This window comes from Ahaetulla prasina, chromosome 7 (assembly GCF_028640845.1).
Source record: "Ahaetulla prasina isolate Xishuangbanna chromosome 7, ASM2864084v1, whole genome shotgun sequence".
Taxonomy (NCBI): domain Eukaryota; kingdom Metazoa; phylum Chordata; class Lepidosauria; order Squamata; family Colubridae; genus Ahaetulla; species Ahaetulla prasina.
The window spans coordinates 35,323,719-35,347,289 of NC_080545.1; the positions used below are offsets into that span (position 1 = coordinate 35,323,719).

At 43.1% G+C, this 23,571-nt stretch overlaps 1 protein-coding gene across 10 annotated transcripts in view; it reads left to right on the forward strand.

Moving 5' to 3' along the window:
• Window positions 1-23,571, forward strand: part of TMEM168 (transmembrane protein 168) — a 167,614-nt gene that overhangs the window by 12,723 nt on the left and 131,320 nt on the right. For 9 of the 10 annotated variants that reach the window (XM_058191939.1, XM_058191942.1, XM_058191940.1 and 6 more), the window contains one exon: window positions 1,679-1,953. In XM_058191939.1, coding sequence (XP_058047922.1) covers window positions 1,679-1,953 — 275 coding nt within the window. Of the gene's footprint in view, window positions 1-1,678; window positions 1,954-2,320; window positions 8,341-23,571 lie in introns of those variants that run through there. The other variant, XM_058191949.1, reaches the window with a different exon arrangement.

The following is a 23,571-nucleotide window of genomic DNA, read 5'->3' on the forward strand; positions in this document are numbered from 1 at the left end:
TCATCTGGGAGGTGAACAGGTTGGAGAGAAGTAATGAATGAGACTAGATACGCAGAAAAGATTCTAATAACCCCTTGAATTCTCTGTCAACTAAAACTGATAGAAAAATGAAGGGGGGCATTCTTCTAGATCATAGAATAATTGTTGCCAATGTATGTCTGCTGATTACAGCTAGGTTTTCTTGTAATGGCTATTAATGTCTAGGCAAAACCGTTTGCATTTTCAGCTAAAGTCTGCCTCTTTATAAATACCTTGTATTTATTGTTTTCCCGAAAATACAACCTGCCCCGAAAACAAGCCACAGCCCGATTTTCATGCCTGCACCTGATATAAGCCCTACCCCAAAAATAACCGCTAGTTAAGCTTCCTCCACCATCTGGTTGTACAAGGTGGGGTGAGGCACAAGCTAGGGTGGGGTGGATGGAGCCGCCCCACATGCCCCACACCCGCTTACCTTAGGACCACCGCAGCCGCCCCTCCCATGCCCCGACACCTTTTATTGCCCAGTGGTGAAATCCACTTACCTTCACTACCATTTAGGGAATGGGACTGTGCGGAGCACAGGAGCACTATGCACATGTACACCTCTTCTGCGCATGCACAGAGGGTAAAAAACAGGACATAATGATGTCCTGGCAGGTGGGTGGAGCCTCCTGCCACCAGCGCTACCAGTTCACATGAGCCGGATAGATCTGGCTGGATTTCACTGCTGGTCATGCCACTGCCTAACTTCTGTGGCTGCTCGTGGCCAGATGAGTCTCATAGCACCGGTGCCACGGCTGGCAGGATGCCACGTGGCTCATCATGCCGGTGCTGCCACTTGTGACAGGACGTTGGGTGGCTCGTTGCACTGTTACCACTACTCATGGCAGGATGCCACGTGGTTCATTGCATCGGCGCCACTCGTGGCAGAACACTGCGTGGCTTGTGCTAGTGCCACTTCTCGCAACAAGGCTGCAAGGCTTGTGGCGCTGGTGCCGCCACTTGCACCCACAATGGCACAACACACCACGTGGCATCCTGCTGTGAGCAGCGCCACCGGCACGAGCCACGCGGCATTCTGTCCTGAGTAGCACCACCAATGCGATGAGCCATGTGGCATCTTGGCACGAGTGGCGGCACCGGCACTATGAGCTGCATGGCGTCCTGTCGCAAGTGGTGGCACCAGTGCAATGAGCCGTGAGGGGCAGCACCAGCGCTACGAGCTGCGTGGTGTCCTGCGGCAATCAGCACCAGTGCTATGAGCCTCATGGCCGCAAGCAACCACAGAAAGCAGATAGCGGCACAACAGATGGTGTGGGAGATGTGGTTGTAGTGATCCTAAGGTAAGCGGGTAAGACATCCCCCAAAAATAAGACCTGGTGCTTATTTTGGGGCCAAAAAGAAAATAAGACCCGGTCTTATTTTCGGGAAAACAAAATATTAGAAAGCAAATACATATCATTGAGAAATAAGACTATCTTAAAAACGATGTCCATTGCATATGCTATAAATGAGACATAGAACTTTTCCATGATTTTGGCTGCTAATTTAAGCCATTTGTAACTGAACAATTTTGTTTTAAAATGTATGCAATTATAGTGGTGAATTATTTCATAATACAACATTAGACAATAAAGCAACTTACATTAAGTTGTATTCATTACAATGTTTTCAATTTTTCTTCTATTTCTTTCAGTCCTGATGGACAACCAACATTGCTTCCACCTGAGCATGTTCAAAAGATAAATTTGAGGTCAACAGGCATGCTTAATGCTATCCAAAGGTTTTTTGCATATCATATGATTGAGACCTATGGCTGTGATTATTCCACAAGCGGACTTTCATTTGACACATTACATTCTAAACTAAAGTCATTTCTTGAACTTCGGACATCTGATGGACCTAGGCATGATACTTATATATTATACTACAGTGGTCATTCTCACAGCTCTGGGGAGTGGGCACTAGCAGGTAAGTACTGAATATTTATCAAATTTATAAATTGCCCATCACTATTTAAGTTTACAAGTAAAAAAACGATAAAACCCCTAAAATGCCAACAAAATAGACGAAGTTAAAAAGATGGAGAGAACGCACTCAGTCCACCACCACCCTTGAGGTTGTATGCCACTTTTGGATCCCCCTGCCATTTGACAGAGCCAGGTTTTAATACTGTGTTTCTTTCATTTATATATGTTTAAAGCTCATTTAGTATATCCTTTTCAAGGACAATTTTAGTAATCTGTAGTAAGGCTAAACTATTTTTAAAAATGCAGTATGCTGGAATATTAACAGAGCAACTGTTTTCAAATTGCTAAAGCAACCATGTTTTTACCAGGGTTCCACAAATTGTTTTGAAAGTTACCCCTACCACTCTCTGCAGGTATGTGCATGACATTCACTTGGGAACTTAAAAGCTACTTATAAAGTAGGTGTGTGTTCACATATATTTTGAAACTACTGGGAACAGTTTTAAAAACAGCCATGTGAAATATGGCAAAAGATGCAGTGGTTTTAATTATTCAAAGGGTGGTGCTTCATTTGTACTTTCATGCCCCTATTCTTGGCAAAATATTTTGGAAGTGGTTTGCCATTGTCTTCTTAGAACAGAGAGTCACCCAGCTGGTTTCATGCCTAAGACAGGACCAGAACTCATTGTCACCTGGTTATTAGCCTGATGCCTTAACCATTACACCAAACTGGTTTTTACCTATATAAAACTCATTGAAGCAGATTTATTTTTTTCTCAGGATCATGTGGTTGCTCTCCATTGTTATTGCACAATCTTTGAAAAATGTAAATATTTTCCTCAAACATCACAATATTTTTATTATTTATTTATTCTTTAATACGTAAAACACAAAGAAAAGTAAAAATAAGAAATTAGGGGAAGGAAAAAGAGAGGGGAAAAAGAAAGTGTGAGGTACAAGGGGAAAAAAAGAAAAAAAGGCACAGTACAAGATAAAAACACTCTAGCCTCAACTTTTTGCTTTAACACATTAGTATATAATTATTCATTTCTATAATGACAAATCTAATGGACAAAACCAAAGTCAAAATTTCATTTTTTTTTCATCACAAGCACAAAGTCCAGAACTGATATACAAATGAAAAACATACTTAAATATATTCTCCTCTTTGAATAAAATGATAAATTCCTGCTTTATCTTCCTTGCTATGGAAATAGTATATATTTCTATTTGCACCTAATAATCTTCGTGAACTATCACAATTTTTATTAACAAGGTTCACTGTATCATATTTCCCCGAAAATAGGACATGTCCTGAAAATAAGGCCAAGCCTGATTTTTGGGGTGGGCATAAATATACGCCTTTCCCCGAAAATAAGCCCTAGTTAAGGGGTGGGCATGGGGAGCACAGGAGGCAGCCCTTCCCTTTCCTGGTCACTTTATGGAAGCTCCGCACCTTAATTGCACACCACGGATCAGCTGAGCCAGCATGGGCTAGGAGCTGCCTCTCATTCTGCCCATATTGCTGCTGGCCTCTTCCCCTCCTGGCAGCACTGCACTCGGCAGGCAGCACTACGGGACTGCTCCTGCCTGGCCGGCTTGAATCATCCCAGATTGAAAACCTCTGAAAATGTTCCAAGCACCACCAGCCTGCCAGGGCCCCTTTGGAAGCGGCTGCCTGTGCTGCTTCACCCGCCACAGCCTTTGGGCTGCTGCCTGCATGCCTATTCCCCCACCCCATCTCTTTCCTTTCCATTGGTGCTTCTGGGATCGCTTCTTTCCCTTCTTCCCCCTCAGTCTCTTTCCATTGGTGCTTCTGGGGAGCAGACAGCATGACGGAGACAGCAGGGCCATTATTTTGAAGCACGGGAAACAGGGTATTCTTTCAGGTTCTTTGACCTTACAGGAAAAATATTCATTTTCTTCATCCTTTTTAAAATGCTAAACTTTTCTTTAAACATATTTCTAAAACCAAAACTTTCTAATACATCTTTTTCTTTAACTTCTTAATATACAGGTTTTGAACTTTAGTATTAAATTTAGATCCCTCTCTCCAAACTACCCCTATCAAATATTTTTTTTCTTTTATAGACATCCTTTTTAAAACTCAGTTTTTGTTTTTAAATTATTACATTTTCTTTTTTGGGTTAAGACTTTTTTTCACTTACAAATATCAAACAAATAAAAATACATCCTAGATCCAGTTAACTCATTAAGTTTAAGTCACTCCTCCAGCTTGTCTTCATGGAGTAAAATCTTCTTCTCTGGAAAGTTTATCCAGTAGTTATAAGCCTCCCTTTTTATCAAGGATTTCTTGACTTTGTTAATGTCTCTAAAGAAAAAGTCCCAAACTTGTCTTTTTAAAAGTTGCTGATTTTCTTAAAGCTCTTCTTTCGGTTTTGTGGAGAGATTTATATTTAAACCATCATAATAGTCAGGTGTCAGGTTTATATTCCAAAATTACAGTTAACTCCTTTGTATTTTCAGTTACCTGTAAAGTTGCCTCAGTAGTTTGGTAACTTTCTACAGGTTTGCATCTCTAAGTAGTTTGAGAGGTTTTATCATCACCCTTGGAGCACAGTTGATCAACATACTGATGAATTTTATTTAGAGAAATTTCAAATATATCTCTAATAATTTGGTCCTCCCATTTTGACTCCCTCTTTGGTCAAAGAATAGCTTTTCTGTAACTCACTTAGGCATTGCTAGTGATCATAAAATCATAAAAATCAGAAAGTTTTAGCCACCCACAGCAAAGCAGACCAATACACAAGTTACTACAATAATAAACTAAAACCACAGCTTTCAGTCTTTATGTTTCTCCATCAGCTTTTTTTCCTCCATACTTCTTTATTTTGGCTTGGCTTAGCAGCCTTCTTTCTTGTTGTTTAACACTAAAGAAATCCGCAAAATGGCACAGGTCCTCAAAAAGGCATAGCAGGCTGTGACTAAAGAGAGTCTCTTTTAACAATTAGATTAATAGTCCTTAATAGATTAATAATCCTTAAAGGTGATTAAGAAATGAAAGGCACAACTTACTGTCCATTTGAAAGGTAAATTTCAAAACGGTGGCTTCTTAAACACAAACATACTGCAGCCCCTCCCCCTAGCTTTGCCACTCAGCTCCTGAAGTTGTTTACAGATCTCAGCTCTGAGGGGCCTGAGATTATGTAGCATAGAATCTGAAGAATACAGCCACAATCCCTCTGGTAGATGATTGCCAGCCCTGCTCAATATTTGCCTAACTTCCCTTTAATCCATCATTGCCTAACTTCCCTTTAATATTGATATGAAAACCTTTTATTTTGAGCCATAGAAAGGAGTCCTCTGTTTTATAATAGTTTATAATCCTTTTTTTCTAGGCTAAACATAAACCTATATTTGTCATAGGTTTTTGGTTTCTAGTTGTCTTATTTCATCCTAATCTCTATTCCTTTGGATGTTCAGATAGTCAATATCTTTTGAGCCTGAATATAGTTTCCAAATGGAGCTTTGCATATAATACAGTAGATTGCTTCATTTGACATTATATCTTTTGATTTATTAGTAATAATGCTTAAACTATGTCATTGCTATCTTATATTTAGCTTGTAATGCGTTACAGTTCCTATTTTTTTCACATGTTCTCAGTGGTAGGATTCAAATTTTTCCACTATCGGTTCTGTGGGCATGGCTTGGGGGCTCATGTGACTAAGTGGGTGCGGCCAACTTGATATCACTTGTGGCCATGGCCACTCAGTCACATGACACCCCCACCACCACCAGGCCATGCCCATAGAACCTGATAAGAAAAAAAAAATTCAGGCTGCCGAAAACTACCAGAGGTCTCGAATGTGCCAAAAAAAGCCACTGCAGTGCCGTCGCCATCCTGTCGAAGAACAAGGCTGCGACGGCAGCGGCTTTTTCAGTGGGTTTGAGACCTCCGGTAGTTTTTGATGCAAGAAGCCTCCAGCCAGCCGCCACAGCCAGCTTGGTTCCGGATGGCAAAGAGGCAGCGGCTGGGAGGAGAAGACCGAAAAAAAGATGCAGTGGCTGCAGGCATCTCGTGACAAGGGGGGTGAGATGTGGGCTGGCAGGGGAGCCCAGCGATGATGACAGCCCAGCCCTGGCTTGCCTTCCCTGGCAGCCAGCTGCGGGAGGAAGGTAAGGTCATGGCCACTGGACGACAAAAGAGGTGGTCATGGGAGTGGAACTGGGGAGATTAAGGGCCAGGGCCTCTGAAGGAGGGGAAACAGAGTGACATGACACGCTTAAGGGAGAGCGGGTGGCGAGTATGCGGTGACTCTGGGGCAAGGCCAGAGCCAGGGAATCATACCTTACCCAGCTGAGGCAGATGGTGGCTCCAGGGCCTTGGGAAATGGCGCATCCCTGCGCCCCCGGTCCCCGACACAAGGCAAAGGGTGAGCAGGTGGCATGCATTGCTTCCCTTTGGTGAGCTGAGCTGAGTGGACGTCAGCAAGGCGACTGACGAGGCGACTAGCTGGGCCAGGTGGCAAAGGCAACATATATATGGTGGGGGTGGGAGGGGCAAGCGTCAAGTGGCTGGAAGGGGCAAGCGAGCAGCAGGCAGGCAGGCAGGGCAAGCGAGCAGTGACTGGGTGTGTGGCCAGCGAGAAGTTGCTACCAGTTCGGCGACCCAGGCCAAATTGCTGCTACTGGTTCACCTGAACCGGTGCGAACCAGCTGATGTTGTGACCCAGGTTCCTGGACCTGGACTCCTGGACTCGGATGATTCAGAAAGTGAGGGAGAAGACCTGGCAAGCCCTGCTTCTCTTGAGCCCTTTCCCTCCCTGGCACCCACTCAAAGGGAGGAGGAGGGGCCGGCAAAGCCTGATTCCCTGGAGCCTTCTTCTGATTTGGCAACGCCCCAAGAACAGTTTTGGAGTGATGCAAGACTGCGCAGGCATGACTGGCGCGCGCAGCAGAGGAAGCGTTGGGACAAAGCCAAGTCATAATTGTCATGCAGTGACATCTGCAGAGACTATAAATAGGAGGCGGGACTTCTTGGTTTTTTGTCTTGGACAAAGTAATGAATTTGCGCGGACAAACTGTATCAATGGAGGGAAGAATATATTCGTGAGTAATTCTGGCCTTATCTGTAATTTTCTTGTTATCTCCAGAAACTTGGCAGGCCCGTGGGTAGACGTGGCCAGGACATTTATATATATGTAAATAAATCAGAAAAGGAGGCCTCTGACTGACTCTTTGCTGGGAGTATTGGGGGAAGGGAAACAGAACATTTTGTCCAAGACCTCGACTAAAACATCTTCCACCAAAGATGGACCAGCAGCAGGTACAACAGCAGTTACAGCAGCTACAAGCGACTAATCAACAGCTCCAGCAGCAAGTGGCTCACTTGGCAGGCCAACTTGCTGCCGGGAATGTGCCTGCAGCCCCGCCCCCCCCGTCCTCCCACTCCTCCTCCTCGTCGCAAGTGCCCGATAACCATGCCGGATAAGTTTTCTGGGCAGCCTGAGATGTTCCCGACCTTGGGACAGTGCCAGCTCTACATGGCTATGCGGCCAGAGGATTTCCCAGACGACCGGGCTAAGGTGGCCTTCGTGATTAACCTTCTTTCCGGCTCGGCTGCTCAATGGGCCACGCCCCTCTTGCTCCAGGACAGCCCCCTGCTGGCAGACCAACAGCGTTTTTGGCAGCACCTGCGCACCATGTACGAGGACCCCGTTCGAATGCTGACGGCAACCAGGCGCCTTAAGGAACTCTGTCAAGGGAAACGCCCCCTGCAGGAGTACATCGCCGAATTTCATCTTTTGTGCCAGGACTCTGACTGGAATGATGCAGCGCTGGTGGACGCGTTCCAGGAGGGACTCTCAGAGGAATTGCAAGATGAGCTGGCCCGGGTGGAGGCGCCGCGGACCCTCGACAACTTGGTGCCCCTTTGTCTCCGACTCGATGCCCGTCTGCAACGGCGACCGTCCCGTCGCACCCCCCGGGACCCGCCGTCGACATCTGCACCCCCACTTCCTGCACCACCAGCACCCCGGGTCGCCCCACGTTTTGTAACCGCTGCGGAAGAGCCCATGGAGTTGGGAGCGGTCAGACCTCGCCTGACAGCCCAGGAGCGGATCCGGAGGCGCCAAGTGGGATTGTGCCTGTACTGTGGAGAGCCCGGCCACTTCGCCGCTTCTTGCCCCAGAAAGCGAAGTGGGGCACGCACGCCGGTCCCCGAATCACAGCGTGACCTATCGGGAAACGGAACAGGCCCGACCTCGGGGAAACCCTAGGTCGGGCACATACTAAGCCCCCACTGGACGTTGCGGAAGTAGACTCTGGGCCCCCTCGGCATCTGATTCTGGACACACGGATATGGTTGGGGAACCAGTCGGACGGGCTCCAGGCGCATGCGCTGGTGGACTCAGGGGCCACAACAAACTTTATGGACCAGGCCTTTGTGACCCAGTTTGCGGTCCCCGTGGTTCCGGTGGACCCTCCGATGCGGGTAGAGACAATTGATGGACGAGAACTGGTGTCCGGCCCCATTAAATTCGCCACCCAGCCTTTGCGCCTGGCTATTGGGGACCATGAGGAGGCGATCCAGTTTTATGTCACGGCGGACCTTCATTTTCCCTTGGTCCTTGGGATGGCCTGGCTTCAGACCCACGATCCTCAGGTGGCCTGGTTGTGGAACGCCATCTCTTTCCCGAGTCTGCAGTGTGTCGACCACATCCGCTACACCTGTTCCGGCCAGAACGTCCCCACAGCTGCCATCACCTTGCCTCCTGAGCTGACGGACTTCGCCGACGTGTTCAGCACGAAGGAGGCGGACCGACTACCCCCGCATCGGCCCTACGATTGCCCCGTGGACCTTCTGCCCAACGCACCACTGCCTGTGGGACGCCTGTATTCCATGTCGGAGCCCGAGTTGGCCGCCCTCAGGGACTTCCTGGACAAAAATCTGGCCCGAGGGTTCATCCGGCCTTCAAAGTCCCCTCTCTCGGCCCCGGTCCTCTTCGTGAAGAAGAAGACAGGGGACTTGCGCCTGTGCTGTGATTACCGCCGGCTAAACGCCATTATGGTGTGGAATCACTACCCCCTGCCGCTCATCCCGGAACTACTAGAGAGGTTGCGGGAGGCTACGATCTTCACCAAGCTCGATCTCCGGGGGGGCCTGCAACCTGGTGCGGATGCGAGAAGGAGACGAATGGAAGACGGCATTCGGCACCCGATACGGACACTACGAATACACTGTCATGCCATTTGGGTTGTCCAACGCTTCCGCCGTTTTCCAGCACTTCATGAACGACGTGTTCCGAGACATGTTGGATTGGTTCGTGGTGATCTACCTGAACGACATCCTGATTTACTCCCGGTCCAGGGAAAGCCACCTTCGACACGTCGGTCTGGTTCTGCAACGCTTGCGGGAGCAACAACTCAATGCGAAGCTGGAGAAATGCGTCTTCTTCCGGACTTCCATAGAATTCCTCGGGCATATCATCTCGCCCGAGGGCATAGCCATGGACCCATGTAAAGTAGAAGTTTTGTGTAGCTGGGAAGCCCCTCGTCGGGTGAAGGACGTTCAGCGCCTGCTGGGCTTCGCCAACTACTACCAGACCTTCATCCCGGGCTTTGCCACACTGACGGTTCCACTTACCCAGCTCCTCAGGAAGAAGGTGGGGTCCCCCGCAGCAAGAAGCATTCACAGCCCTCAAGAAAGCTTTCGTCACGGAACCTGTCCTGAGGCATCCCGACCCGCTCCGGCCTTTTGTGGTGGAAACGGACGCGTCCATTGTGGCTCTGGGAGCGGTGCTGCTACAGGCTCCGACGAATGGCGGCACACTTTTTCCCTGCGCTTACTACTCCCGGAAACTCAATCCTTCCGAGCGCAACTACACCATCTGGGAAAAAGAGTTGCTGGCTATCAAGGCTGCATTCGAGGCTTGGCGACACCATCTGGAGGGGGCCCGACATCAGGTGGAGGTCTGAATGGACCATCGGAATCTCGAGCACCTCACCACAGCTCGGAAGTTGAACCAGCGGCAGATCCGGTGGTCGTTGTTTTTTGCCCGGTTCAACTTCCGCGTGACCTACATTCCCAGCGGTCACAACCGGAGGGCGGATGCTCTGTCCCGCAAGCCAGAGTACCTCTGCGCCAAGGACCCCCTTCCTCCATGGACAGTGCTGCCGGCAGAAGCCTTGGCCGCAGCACGGGAGCCAGTGGACTTGCGGGCCCAGGTGCGAGAGGCGCAGCGCCAGGACGCCTGGTCGCAGCAAAGGAGAGCGGAGGTGGGCCCGCCTCCTTGGACCTTGGAGGAGGACTTACTCAAGTTTCGGGGGCGATTATATGTGCCCACAGGACCACTCCGAGCCCTCGTCATGACCCAGTGCCACGACAACCCTGCAGCAGGACATTTTGGGTTCTTCACCTGGTGACACGGACCTTTTGGTGGCCCCGAGTGCGGCATGATGTACATGCCTACGTGACATCCTGCGTACCGTGCCGGCAAGCCAAGGCCGCCACGGGGGCCCCTCCCGGGCTCCTCCAGCCCTTGCCGACACCCGACAGACCCTGGGGGGCGATCTCCATGGACTTCCTGACGGACCTGCCGCCGTCCTCTGGGTTCACCACGGTGCTGGTGGTGGTGGACATGCTCACCAAGATGGCACACTTCATCCCATGCCGCGGACTGCCCACAGCCGCAAAAACGGCCCGTCTCTTTCTGCAGCACATCTTCCGCCTCCATGGTCTACCGGACAGGGTGGTTTCGGACCGCGGAGTTCAGTTCACAGCTCGCTTCTGGAAGAGCCTGATGGCCGCGTTGGAGGTGCAGGTGTGTCTGTCGTCATCGCACCATCCGGAGACCGACGGGGGTACAGAGAAGGTCATCGGTATACTGGAACAGTATCTCCGTTGCTTCATCAACCAGCAACAGGACAACTGGGCCGATTACCTGTCCCTGGTGGAGTTTGCTTTTAACAACTCTCAGCACACCTCTACTCAGATGACCCCGTTCTTTGCCAATGTGGGGTACCATCCGCGGCTCTTCCCTCTGGCACCACCGGACTCTCCTGTTCCCGAAATGCAGACCTTCCTGATGGAATTGCATGCGGTCCAACAGTTGGTACGTCAGCAGCTGAATCGGGCAAAGGAGGACTACAAACGGTCCGCTGACCGCTCCCGACGGGCAATGCCCCCGCTGGCAGTTGGAGACCGGGTGTGGCTCTCCACCAAACACCTCCCGTCCGACCACCCAGTAAAGAAGTTGGACCACCGATTCATCGGCCCGTTCCCTGTCGAGGCAGTCATCAACCCGGTAGCCTACCGACTGACCCTGCCACGATCCATGCGGATCCACCCTGTCTTTCACCGGTCCCTTCTGGTTCCTGAGGCCACACCGAGTCCCCTTCGGTGCCCAACAGCACCCGTCACTGTCTCCGAGGACGGGTCGGAGGAATACGAAGTCCACAGCGTACGAGACTCCCGCTGGCTGAAGGGTCATTTCCAATATTTGATCGCGTGGAAGGGACTGATTTCTCCTGGGTAGATGCCTCCGACGTTCATGCCCCTGACCTGGTGCAGGCCTTCCATGAGCAGAACCCAGCCCGTCCGCATCCCGATCGTCAGCCCCGGGGGAAGGGCCCTGCGGTGAGGGATAGTGTTGTGACCCAGGTTCCTGGACCCGGACTCCTGGACTCAGATGATTCAGAAAGTGAGGGAGAAGACCTGGCAAGCCCTGCTTCTCTTGAGCCCTTTCCCTCCCTGGCACCCACTCAAAGGGAGGAGGAGGGGCCGGCAAAGCCTGATTCCCTGGAGCCTTCTTCTGATTTGGCAACGCCCCAAGAACAGTTTTGGAGTGATGCAAGACTGCGCAGGCGTGACTGCGCAGGCGTGACTGGCGTGCGCAGCAGAGGAAGCGTTGGGACAAAGCCAAGTCATAATTGTCATGCAGTGACATCTGCAGAGACTATAAATAGGAGGCGGGACTTCCTGGTTTTTTGTCTTGGACAAAGTAATGAATTTGCGCGGGCAAACTGTATCAATGGAGGGAAGAATATATTCGTGAGTAATTCTGGCCTTATCTGTAATTTCCTTGTTATCTCCAGAAACTTGGCAGGCCCGTGGGTAGACGTGGCCAGGACATTTATATATATGTAAATAAATCAGAAAAGGAGGCCTCTGACTGACTCTTTGCTGGGAGTATTGGGGGAAGGGAAACAGAACAGCTGAATACCACCTTTGCATGTTCTGGACCAAGGTAAATATTTTCCTTTCTATAGCAATATATTTTAATCTTCTGTGTTTTATTTTGTTACCTTTGACTTATATTCCAATATGTGAAAAACTTTTGAAACTTGATTTTACTCCCCTTTCAAGGTTTATTAGGATTACCCAAGTCACTTATTAAAACATTAACCCAGAGTCCTCTGTTCAAGACGTTTTGCAAATTCATCTTGACCCATTAGAGAACTCTTACTAGATATGTCTATCATTCAGCTGTAGATTTTGTCTGTCATGTTGTTGTTTTTTTTGTTGTTGTTTTTTTATTCAAAAAGTTTTACAGAAAATTTTTCCCCCCTTCCCGGAACGAGCACAAGGTATAGTTAAAAATAAAACAAACATATGCTAAAAATTTTTCGTCCCAACTTAATTATTTATTTATTTATTTATTTATTTATTTATTATTTAAATTTCTATACCGCCCTTCTCCCGAAGGACTCAGGGCGGTTCACAGCCAGATAAAAATACACAATAATATTACAATATAAATACAATTAAAATACAATTAAAAAACTTATTCAATTGGCCGAGATTAAAAATTTAGGATAAATAATAAAAAACCCATTAAAAACCCATAAATTTAAAAACTAACCCAGTCCTGCGCCGATGAATAAATGAGTTTTAAGCTCGCGACGAAAGGTTCAGAGGTCCGGAAGTTGACGGAGTCCTGGGGGGAGTTCGTTCCAGAGGGCGGGAGCCCCCACAGAGAAGGCCCTTTCCCTGGGCGTCGCCAGACGACACTGTCGCGCCGACGGCACCCTGAGGAGTCCCTCTCTGTGAGAGCGCACGGGTCGGTGAGAGGTATTCGGTAGCAGTAGGCGGTCCCGTAAATAGCCCGGCCCTATGCCATGGAGCGCTTTGAAGACGTTCACCAAAACCTTGAAGCGCACCCGGAAGGCCACAGGTAGCCAGTGCAGTCTGCGCAGGATAGGTGTCACTCGGGAGCCACGAGGGGCTCCCTCTATCACCCGCGCAGCCGCATTCTGGACTAACTGAAGCCTCCGGATGCCCCTCAAGGGGAGCCCCATGTAGAGAGCATTGCAGTAATCCAGACAAGACGTCACGAGGGCGTGAGTGACTGGGCACAAGGCATCCCGGTCTAGAAAGGGGCGCAACTGGCGCACCAGGCGAACCTGGTGGAAAGCTCTCCTGGAGACGGCCGTCAGGTGGTCTTCAAAAGACAGCCGTTCATCCAGGAGAATGCCCAAGTTGCGCACCCTCTCCATCGGGGCCAATGACTCGCTCCCAACAGTCAGCCGTGGACTCAGCTGACTGTACCGGGATGCCGGCATCCACAGCCACTCCGTCTTGGAGGGATTGAGCTTGAGCCTGTTTCTCCCCATCCAGACCCGTACGGCTTCCAAACACCGGGACAGCACTTCGATAGCTTCATTGGGGTGGCCCGGTGTGGAAAAGTACAGCTGGGTGTCATCAGCGTACAGCTGGTACCTCACACCGAAGCCACTGATGATCTCACCCAGCGGCTTCATATAGATGTTGAACAGAAGGGGCGAGAGAATTGACCCCTGCGGCACCCCACAAGTGAGGCGCCGCGGGGTCGACCTCTGCCCCCCCGACAATCATCAATTCCTAACTTCCCCCGAAAACAAACAAAAATAATACATCATAATCATTCAAAAACAGTCTGATAACTCTTAGTCTGATATCTACGTTGAATATAGTCAATCCATTTTTTCCATTCCTTTAAGTATCTTTCTTGCGTATTGTCTTTCAAAAAGGCTGATATCTTCGCCATCTCAGCCAAATTGGCAACTTTCAATATCCATTCTTCTATTGTAGGTACTTCTTTTTCCTTCCAATATTGTCCTATTAGTAATCTTGCTACAGTTATTAGATTTAAAATCAATTTAGTCTCAATTACTGTACAATCCATAATAATTCCCAACAAAAAAAATTGCGGCAGGAACTTTATCTTCTTTTTCAAAACATTTTGTAAAATCCACCAAATTTTTATCCAAAAGGCCTTTATATCCTTACAAGTCCACCAAATATGAAAATATGTAGCATCATCACAATTACATCTCCAACATTTTGCTTGCATATCTGGGTACATACACAATAATTTCTTAGGATCTAAGTGCCATCTATAAAACATTTTATAAAATTTTTCCCTCAGATTCTGTGCCTGCGTGAATTTAACATTTCTAACCCAAATTTTTTCCCAAGTTTCCAATAATATTGGCTCCTGAAAATTTTGTGCCCACTTTATCATACAGTCCTTTACCAAGTCCCTTTCAGAATCTATTTCAAGTAACACATTATACAATCTCTTTATATGCTCCTGAGACTGATTTCTAATTTGCTTTACCAAATTTCCCTCGTTCTGCTCTATACAAATTTTCTGATCTTCCTTCCATCTAGCACGTAGTTGCTCATATTGAAACCAAGTATAATTTTTCCCTTCTTCTTTTAGTACGTGCAGAGATTTTAATTGCAAATTACCTCTTTCAGTATACAAAAGATCTTTATATGTAATCATTTCCTGATTCTGTTCTATATTTATATTCTCTATTGTATGTCTAGGACTTGCCCATATAGGAACCTTATAATTTAGTTTGTAAGAGTATTTTTCCAAACACAGAAGAGCAGTTCTTAACACATGATTTTAAAGGCCTTATCCACTTTTTTGTCATAAATTAAATATGCATGCCATCCATATAGCAAATCATAACCTTCTATATATTCAAAATTCTTTCCTCCGTTAAATTAAACCAATCACTTATTACAGAGAGAGCAGCTGCTTCATAGTATAATTTAAAATTAGGCATTTTTAAACCTCCCTTTCCGGAATCTTGAATTATTTTCATTTTAACCCTAGCTTTTTACCTTCCCATATAAATTTATTAATTCCTTCTGCCATTCCTCAAGATTCTTATCTCTTAATTATTGGTATCATCTGAAAGAGGAATAAAAATCTAGGTAAAACATTCATTTTAATAGCAGCTATTCTCCCAGCAAGGATAATTGCAATTTTTCCAAACAATCAACTCCTTCTGAACTTTTGCCATAAAACCTCATAGTTATCCTTATACAATTTCACATTTGACGATGTAATAGACCCCTAAATATTTAACCTTCTTTACAATTTCAAATCCTGTTATTTCCTCTAATTTTTCTTTCTGTTGTCTGGCCATATTTTTTATTATCACTTTTGTCTTTTTCTGGTTTACCTTAAACCCTGAAACCTTCCCATATTGATCAATTATTTGCAACAAAGATTTACTAGAGTTTATAGGGTTTGTTAAAGTAATCACCAGGTCATCTGCAAAAGCTCTCAGCTTATATTCATGTTGTCTAACTTTAATTCCCTCTGTCTCCTTTACTTCTCGTATTTTATCCAATAATGGTTCTAGAGTTAGAATAAACAATAATGGTGATAAAGGACATCCCTGTCTTGTTCCTTTCGCAATCTTAAAAGGTTCTGTTAAACTACCATTAATTATAATCTGTGCTGTTTGCTCTCCATAAATTGCCCTAATTATTCTTGTAAAACCATCTCCAAATTGCAACTTTTCTATTAATTTAAATAAAAAATCCCAATGCAATCGATCAAAAGCTTTCTCTGCATCAAGAAAAATAAATGCTGCTGGAATAAAATTTTCCTCAGATTCTGTGCCTGCTTGAATTTAACATTTCTAACCCAAATTTTTCCCAAGTTTCCAATAATATTGGCTCCTGAAAATTTTGTGCCCACTTTATCATACAGTCCTTTACCAAGTCCTTTCAGAATCTATTACAAGTAACACATTATACAATCTCTTTATATGCTCCTGAGACTGATTTCTAATTTGCTTTACCAAATTTCCCTCGTTCTGCTCTATACCAATTTTCTGATCTTCCTTCCATCTAGCACGTAGTTGCTCATATTGGAACCAAGTATAAGTTTTCCCTTCTTTAGTACGTGCAGAGATTTTAATTGCAAATTACCTCTTTCAGTATACAAAAGATCTTTATATGTAATCATTTCCTGATTCTGTTCTATATTTATATTCTCTATTGTATGTCTAGGACTTGCCCATATAGGAACCTTATAATTTAGTTTGTAAGCGTATTTTTCCAAACACGCAGAAGAGCAGTTCTTAACACATGATTTTAAAGGCCTTATCCACTTTTTTGTCATAAATTAAATATGCATGCCATCCATATAGCAAATCATAACCTTCTATATTCAAAATTCTTTCCTCCGTTAAATTAAACCAATCACTTATTACAGAGAGAGCAGCTGCTTCATAGTATAATTTAAAATTAGGCATTTTTAAACCTCCCCTTTCCCGGGAATCTTGAATTATTTTCATTTTAACCCTAGCTTTTTTACCTTCCCATATAAATTTATTAATTCCCTTCTGCCATTCCTCAAGATTCTTATCTCTCTTAATTATTGGTATCATCTGAAAGAGGAATAAAAATCTAGGTAAAACATTCATTTTAATAGCAGCTATTCTCCCCAGCAAGGATAATTGCAATTTTTTCCAAACAATCAACTCCTTCTGAACTTTTTGCCATAAAACCTCATAGTTATCCTTATACAATTTCACATTTGACGATGTAATATAGACCCCTAAATATTTAACCTTCTTTACAATTTCAAATCCTGTTATTTCCTCTAATTTTTCTTTCTGTTGTCTGGCCATATTTTTTATTATCACTTTTGTCTTTTTCTGGTTTACCTTAAACCCTGAAACCTTCCCATATTGATCAATTATTTGCAACAAAGATTTACTAGAGTTTATAGGGTTTGTTAAAGTAATCACCAGGTCATCTGCAAAAGCTCTCAGCTTATATTCATGTTGTCTAACTTTAATTCCCTCTATCTCCTTTACTTCTCGTATTTTATCCAATAATGGTTCTAGAGTTAGAATAAACAATAATGGTGATAAAGGACATCCCTGTCTTGTTCCTTTCGCAATCTTAAAAGGTTCTGTTAAACTACCATTAATTATAATCTGTGCTGTTTGCTCTCCATAAATTGCCCTAATTATTCTTGTAAAACCATCTCCAAATTGCATCTTTTCTATTAATTTAAATAAAAAATCCCAATGCAATCGATCAAAAGCTTTCTCTGCATCAAGAAAAATAAATGCTGCTGGAATAAAATTTTTCTTTTCTAAATACTCCAGTAAATTAACAATCTGCCTAACATTATTCCTCATCTGTCTCCCTTTTATAAATCCAGATTGATCATTATGAATTCTTTGCTGCAAAATCAACATTAATCTATTAGCTATTATTTTAACAAAAATCTTATAATCATTATTTAAAAGCGAGATTGGCCTATAGTTCCCAGGTTTAGAACAATCCTGTTCCTCTTTTGGTATCAATGAAATAAAAGAGGTTCTCCATGAGGGGGGAATTCCCCCTCCTATTTGTATCTGATTAAATAATTCCTTAAGTGGACCTAACGTCTCATCCTGTAAATTCCTATAATAACTAACTGTAAGCCCATCCGTACCAGGAGTTTTCCCCATTTTTAATTGTTTAATTACCAAAATAATTTCTTCAGAAGTTATAGGCCGATTCAGTTCATCCGATTGTTCTAAAGTTAAATTTTTAACCTTATATTCCTTCAAATAATTATCAATATCCCTGTTCAATATATTATCTTTAAGATATAAATTTGTATAATATTCTAAAAAAGCTTTTTTAATTTTATCCTGTTGATATCTCTCTTTACCTTTATATTCTATTTTTTCTATAGTGCGTTGTTTTTGTTTTTTCCTTAAAATGTATGCTAACCACTTACCAGGTCTATTTGCATTACAAAAAGTATTATGTTTGGCATATTGTATATTTGTTGCCACCTGATCAGCTATTATCATATTAAATTGATTCTGTAATAACTTTATTGCATCTTTAAGTTTTTGATCATGCGGGTTATGTATTAATAATTGTTGTTTATTATAAATTTCCTCTTCTAAATACCTACGCTGTCTTTGTTGCTTATTTCTCTGTCTATTATTAATATATATTAATACACCTCTCATAAAAACTTTACTAGCGTCCCAAACCATTTCTATCGATGTTTCGTTATTCAAATTATAATCAAAAAATTCTTTCATCTGCTTTTTACATTGATTTACATTATCCTGATATCTAAACAAATTTTCATTTAATCTCCAAGTTCTTCTACCTTCTTTTCCATATTGCAATTCCATCCAAACAGGACTATGATCAGACAAACATCTTGGAAATATCTTAGTTTTGTTCACCTTAAAAAGCAAATCATTAGAAATTAAAATAAAATCAATACGTGAAAAAGATTGATGCCTATCAGAGAAAAAAGTATAGTCTCTTTCCTCCAAATTCCGCAGTCTCCATACATCTCTCAACTCAAAATCTTCTATCATATCAAAAAAGGATTTAGGCAGCTTTGCATGTGCAGGTATCTTCTTAGAAAAAGTTCTCTTGTCCTTTCGTGTATCTATTACTCCATTCCAATCTCCCAATATAATACACGATTTATAATCCCATAGAATCAATTTATCATACAACATTCTATAAAATTTTTCTTGTTGCTGATTGGGTGCATATATACCAAACAAAAGGGTCTTTTTTGTTTCTATTGTAAGTTCAATAGCAATATATCTTCCGTGAATATCTGCCTCTATTAACTTGGCTGGTATATCTTTTCTCAAATAAACCACTATGCCATGTTTTTTGTCCAAAGCAGAAGCAACAAAATGTTTACCTAACTTTGAGTTTATTAAGTACTTTTGATCTGATAGTTTAATATGCGTTTCTTGTAAGCAAATTACATCATTTCTAAATTGTTTCAAATAATGAAATATTTTTCTTCTCTTCTGAGCTGAATTCAAACCATTGACATTCCAGGTCAAGATTTTATTTGCCATTACTGGCCTGCTGAAGCTTTTGAGCGATCAGCTGAAGATCGTCCTCCTGTATCTTCGGCCGTGCTCCTCCCACCGCTTCTGTAGCAGAATCCTGAATTTTACTTTGAGTTTGTTGCTCCTTTTCTTTACGCTTAAGGGCTCCCCTCGTCAGTCTTTGTTCTTGTGGTTGTTCCTCAGATGGTAACATCACTGGAGTCACCTCAGCTTCCACACCCATTTGAGTCTCTTGAATTCTTTTTTCTATTATTTCTACTTCAAGTTTCAGCACGGTGGAAAGAAAATCTTTGGCCTTAAGCACTGTATCAATGCGATATCTCCTTCCTTGATAATACACTGTCAAACCAACTGGAACCTCCCATCTAAATTGAATCTGGTATTTCTTAAGTTCTTGTGTAAAAAATGTAAAGTCCTTTCTATCCCTTAACATCTTGGGAGGAATCTCTTTCAAAACCTTCAGCTCCTGTTCTCCTATTTTCAAGTTTTTCTGAAATGCAACTTGCAAAATTTGATTTCTCACTGTTCTTTTCAAAAAATAAACCACAATATCTCTAGGAAGTTTCTTCTGCCTAGCAATCCAGGAATTAACTCTATAAATTTTGTCAATTTGATAAGCAACCTCTTGTGGATCAAGTTCAATAAATTCAGCCAGAGCTTGATAAAATTTTTAAATCTTCCCCTTTCTCCTCATTCAAGCCCCTAATTCTCAGAGCTCCTTCCATCATTCTATACTGCATCACCACCACTTGATCTTCATTTTTGTCCAGTTTAATTTGCATTCCCCCCATTCTATTTTCTATTTGCTGATTTGACTGTGCAATTTCTTGCATCTCCTCCTCCACCACCTCCAGTCTTTTTGCCAAGCCTTGGAAAGCCATCAAAATATCTTCTCTTATTTTTTTATTATTCTCTTTTATTTCCTCTCTTATTTTCTCATTATTATCCATTATCTCCTTAAACTTTTCTTCAAAGACTTTCCCTTGTTCTTTAATCAAATCTTCTAAAGCTGGTTCAGAACCCCTTCTACCCCCAGTCTTAGGTGGTTTAGTAGCCATTTCAGTTTTTAAAATTCACAAAATATAAGTCTAGAAACTTCTCTTTTCCCCTTTAAGTATAGGAGAGCTCACTTCACTTCATTAAAATCCACACATAACATTTTATTTTTTTTTATAAAAAGTTTTATTTTTACAATCATATCAAATAATTCATCCAATGTACAGTTATATACAATTAGTCGGGCTTGCCCAGTCACCACCACCCTTTTTAACACTCTTCCCTCTTCTACCTTCTTTTACTTTCCAAACCTTCCTCTCCTTCTCTTATCTACATCCGCTCCTCCCTCCACCCTACACCTTCCTTCTCCCTCTACTATCCCTCTTCCTTCCTCTTCTCCTCTTTCCTACCTCCTACTCTCTCTTTTCTCCCTCCTCACCGTTCTAAAATGGTAACTATGCAGACCCGACCCTACATTAATTATATTTCTTCAATAATCTGTACATTAACCATCACTCCATCTCTACCAAACCCCCAATTCCCTCCCCTTACCCCCCACCCCTACCCCGACTTCCCAGAACAAAATGCAAGGTATCAAAACTAACAATCATAATCCAAAATAATTCCTAAATTATAATCTCTAGTCACACCACACTTAGTCACACTCTCAATTCCCCTCTCCTTCAGAAATATATCTAATACAAAATATTTCCTAAATTTACTCATATGCTATTCGATATTTTTTTATCTGATACTTATTTTGAATATAATCAATCCACATTTTCCATTCTAAAATATATTTTTCTAGTGTATAGTCTTTCAAGTAAGCGGAGATTTTTGTCATCTCTGCCAGATTTGATACTTTGAGTGTCCATTCTTCGATTGTAGGTAATTCTTCTTTCTTCCAATACTGAGCAATCAAAAGTCTTGCGACTGTTATTAAGTTCAAAATCAATTTAGTCTCTATAGCTGTATAGTCCATAATTATTCCTAGTAGAAAGAACTGCAGAGTAAACTTAATCTTCTTTTTCAAAATATTCTGCATGATCCACCATACTTTAATCCAAATGGTAATAAGTAGCATCTTCACAATCGCATCTCCAACATTTAGCAAGATCTAATATGTGTTTCTTGTAAACAGGTAATGTCATTTTTAAATTGTTTCAAATAATGAAATACTTTCCTTCTCTTCTGCGGTGAATTCAGGCCATTAACATTCCAAGATAATAGTTTAATTGCCATTATCGGCCGAAGGAAACTTTTGGAACACCAGCCGCAGATCACATTTTACTTTAGGCCTTGCTCCTCCCACTGTTTCCGTTGTAGTAGTTGCCAGTTGTTGTTGTGCCTTCATCTCTTGTTCCTTGCGTTTAGCAGCAGCTCTTGTCAGCCTTTGTTCTTTTGAATCTAAACCCGTCGTAGGTATTTCCAACACTTGTAATAAATCTTCTTCCATCACAATCTGTTCTTGTACCTGCTTCACTTCTCTTCCTTCACTTCAGCCTCCTTCTTCTAGCTTCCAAGGGGGGAAGACTTCCAACTCTTAATACCTCAACATAAAATTCTCTTGCTTTTCCAACCGTATTGAAATGATGTACTTTCCCTGCATAATATACTATTATACCAGTTGGAATATCCCATCTATATTCAATCTGATGTTTTTTAAGTTCATTCACCAGGAAGGCAAATTCCTTCCTAGCCCTTAACATTTTTGGTGGGATTTCCTTTAATATCAAAATATCTTGACCAGCAATCTGAATCTTCTCCCCCTTATATGAAGCTTGCAAAATCTGATTTCTCACTGTTCTGTTTGTAAAATAAATAACCACATCCCTTGGCAACTTTTTTTGCCTTGCTATCCAAGAATTCACACGATATATTTTATCAATTTGATAAGCCACATCTGCTGGACGAGTTGCTAATATCTCAGCAAATACTTCAGAAAAAATTTCCCTTAAATTCTCTTCCTTATTTTCTTTCAAACCTCGAATTCTAAGAGCAAATTCCATATTTCTATATTGTATCAAAACTATTTCATCCTCTGTTTTTTCCATTTTACTTTGAAATTCATCCATTTTATTTTCTAATTTTAAATTATGTTGCTTAATTTCTTCAACCTCCTCTTCCAATAAAATCACATTCGTTGCCAAACTTCGTACTGCCATTACAAATCCTTCTTTAACTTCTTTATTTCCCACTTGAATTTCTGATATCTGCTCTTTCATTTCAGACATCTCATCAGTTATTACTTTAAATTTTTCTTCTATAAAGCCTTTTAAGTTCTCTTGTAACGCCTCTAAATTCAATGTTCTAGTCTCTGCTGTATGAGCTGGAGAGGCACCAGCTGATAAAGTTCCAGAGCTCTTTGTTACAGTAGACTTTAATTGTTTGGCTGCCATCTTCTATAAAATTATTTATTTATTTACAACTTAATATTCACTTTAAATCTTCTTAACCTCTAAGAAACACAGTCTTTTAAAGCAGTATTTAAAAATCTCCCCTAGATTCTATCAGCAGGCAGCAAAGAGTTAAAGAGTAAAAGCAGCAAGTAACATGCAAATTACCAACTGCAGACAAAGCTGAAAGTATCACTTTCGCTTTCCACTCGTTAACTTGTTAACAATTCGCCTCCATTTTTTTACTGTTCCAAGCTTGTTACAAGGTATCGGGGAATTGGCTTGGCTACTTGCATAAAGTTCTCCCACTTTCGTTCTGTCCGGTATAATCCTTTATTGTCCAAAATAAATCTCGGCGTTTGGTCGTGGTGATTGGTTCCGCCAAAGCAGAAGAATCCTCGGATCTGGAGCACTTCGGGTTACTGGAGGGAACTTAACCCTTCAAACCCCTTTTTTCTCAGGGGCTTTAGGGAAATTCAACCTCTGCCCTCAACTCACCCCTTCTCCTTCTCCCGAAGAGGGGGTTTTCCGAACCGCTGGACAGCAGATTTAAGCTGTCCTAGCGATTCCACAAAATCCAGAGGTTGGTGATCGTAAAGATCACCGCCATCACCTACGGTGCCAAACCGGAAGTCATCCACACATAACATTTCTTAGCTTCTTAGTTACACAGGCTGTTTAGAATTCCATTCGTCACTTTCACTCCCTTTCAGGCGCCATCTTAAAGAGTCAGTTGAAACAAAGAAAAAAAAAGTTTCTCTTTTTAAAAGGGTAGAAGTCAGGAAATCAAAAATACTTGCAATCCAGTAATTGTTTGCTCGCACTCATTCCGTCTGCATTTAGGAATCCATAAAGATAAGACAATTAGCAGAGATAGACACTTTCTTCTTTTCCTGCTTTTGCAGGCACGCACTGAAGTCGGAGCTTGGCAGGAATATTTATGGGACCCTCGACCCACAGGGCTCTGCTTAATTAAAAACAAAGCCCCCGGGGAAGTCTACCACATCAAGAGTTTTTATCTTCTTTCATCCAGAGAAAGAGATTAAAGCCGGCGTTTTCCTGGCTTTTACGAAGTTCAGTACGGAGCTCCTTAATTAGGAGCTCAGCGAAGAAGGTGGCGCCAATGG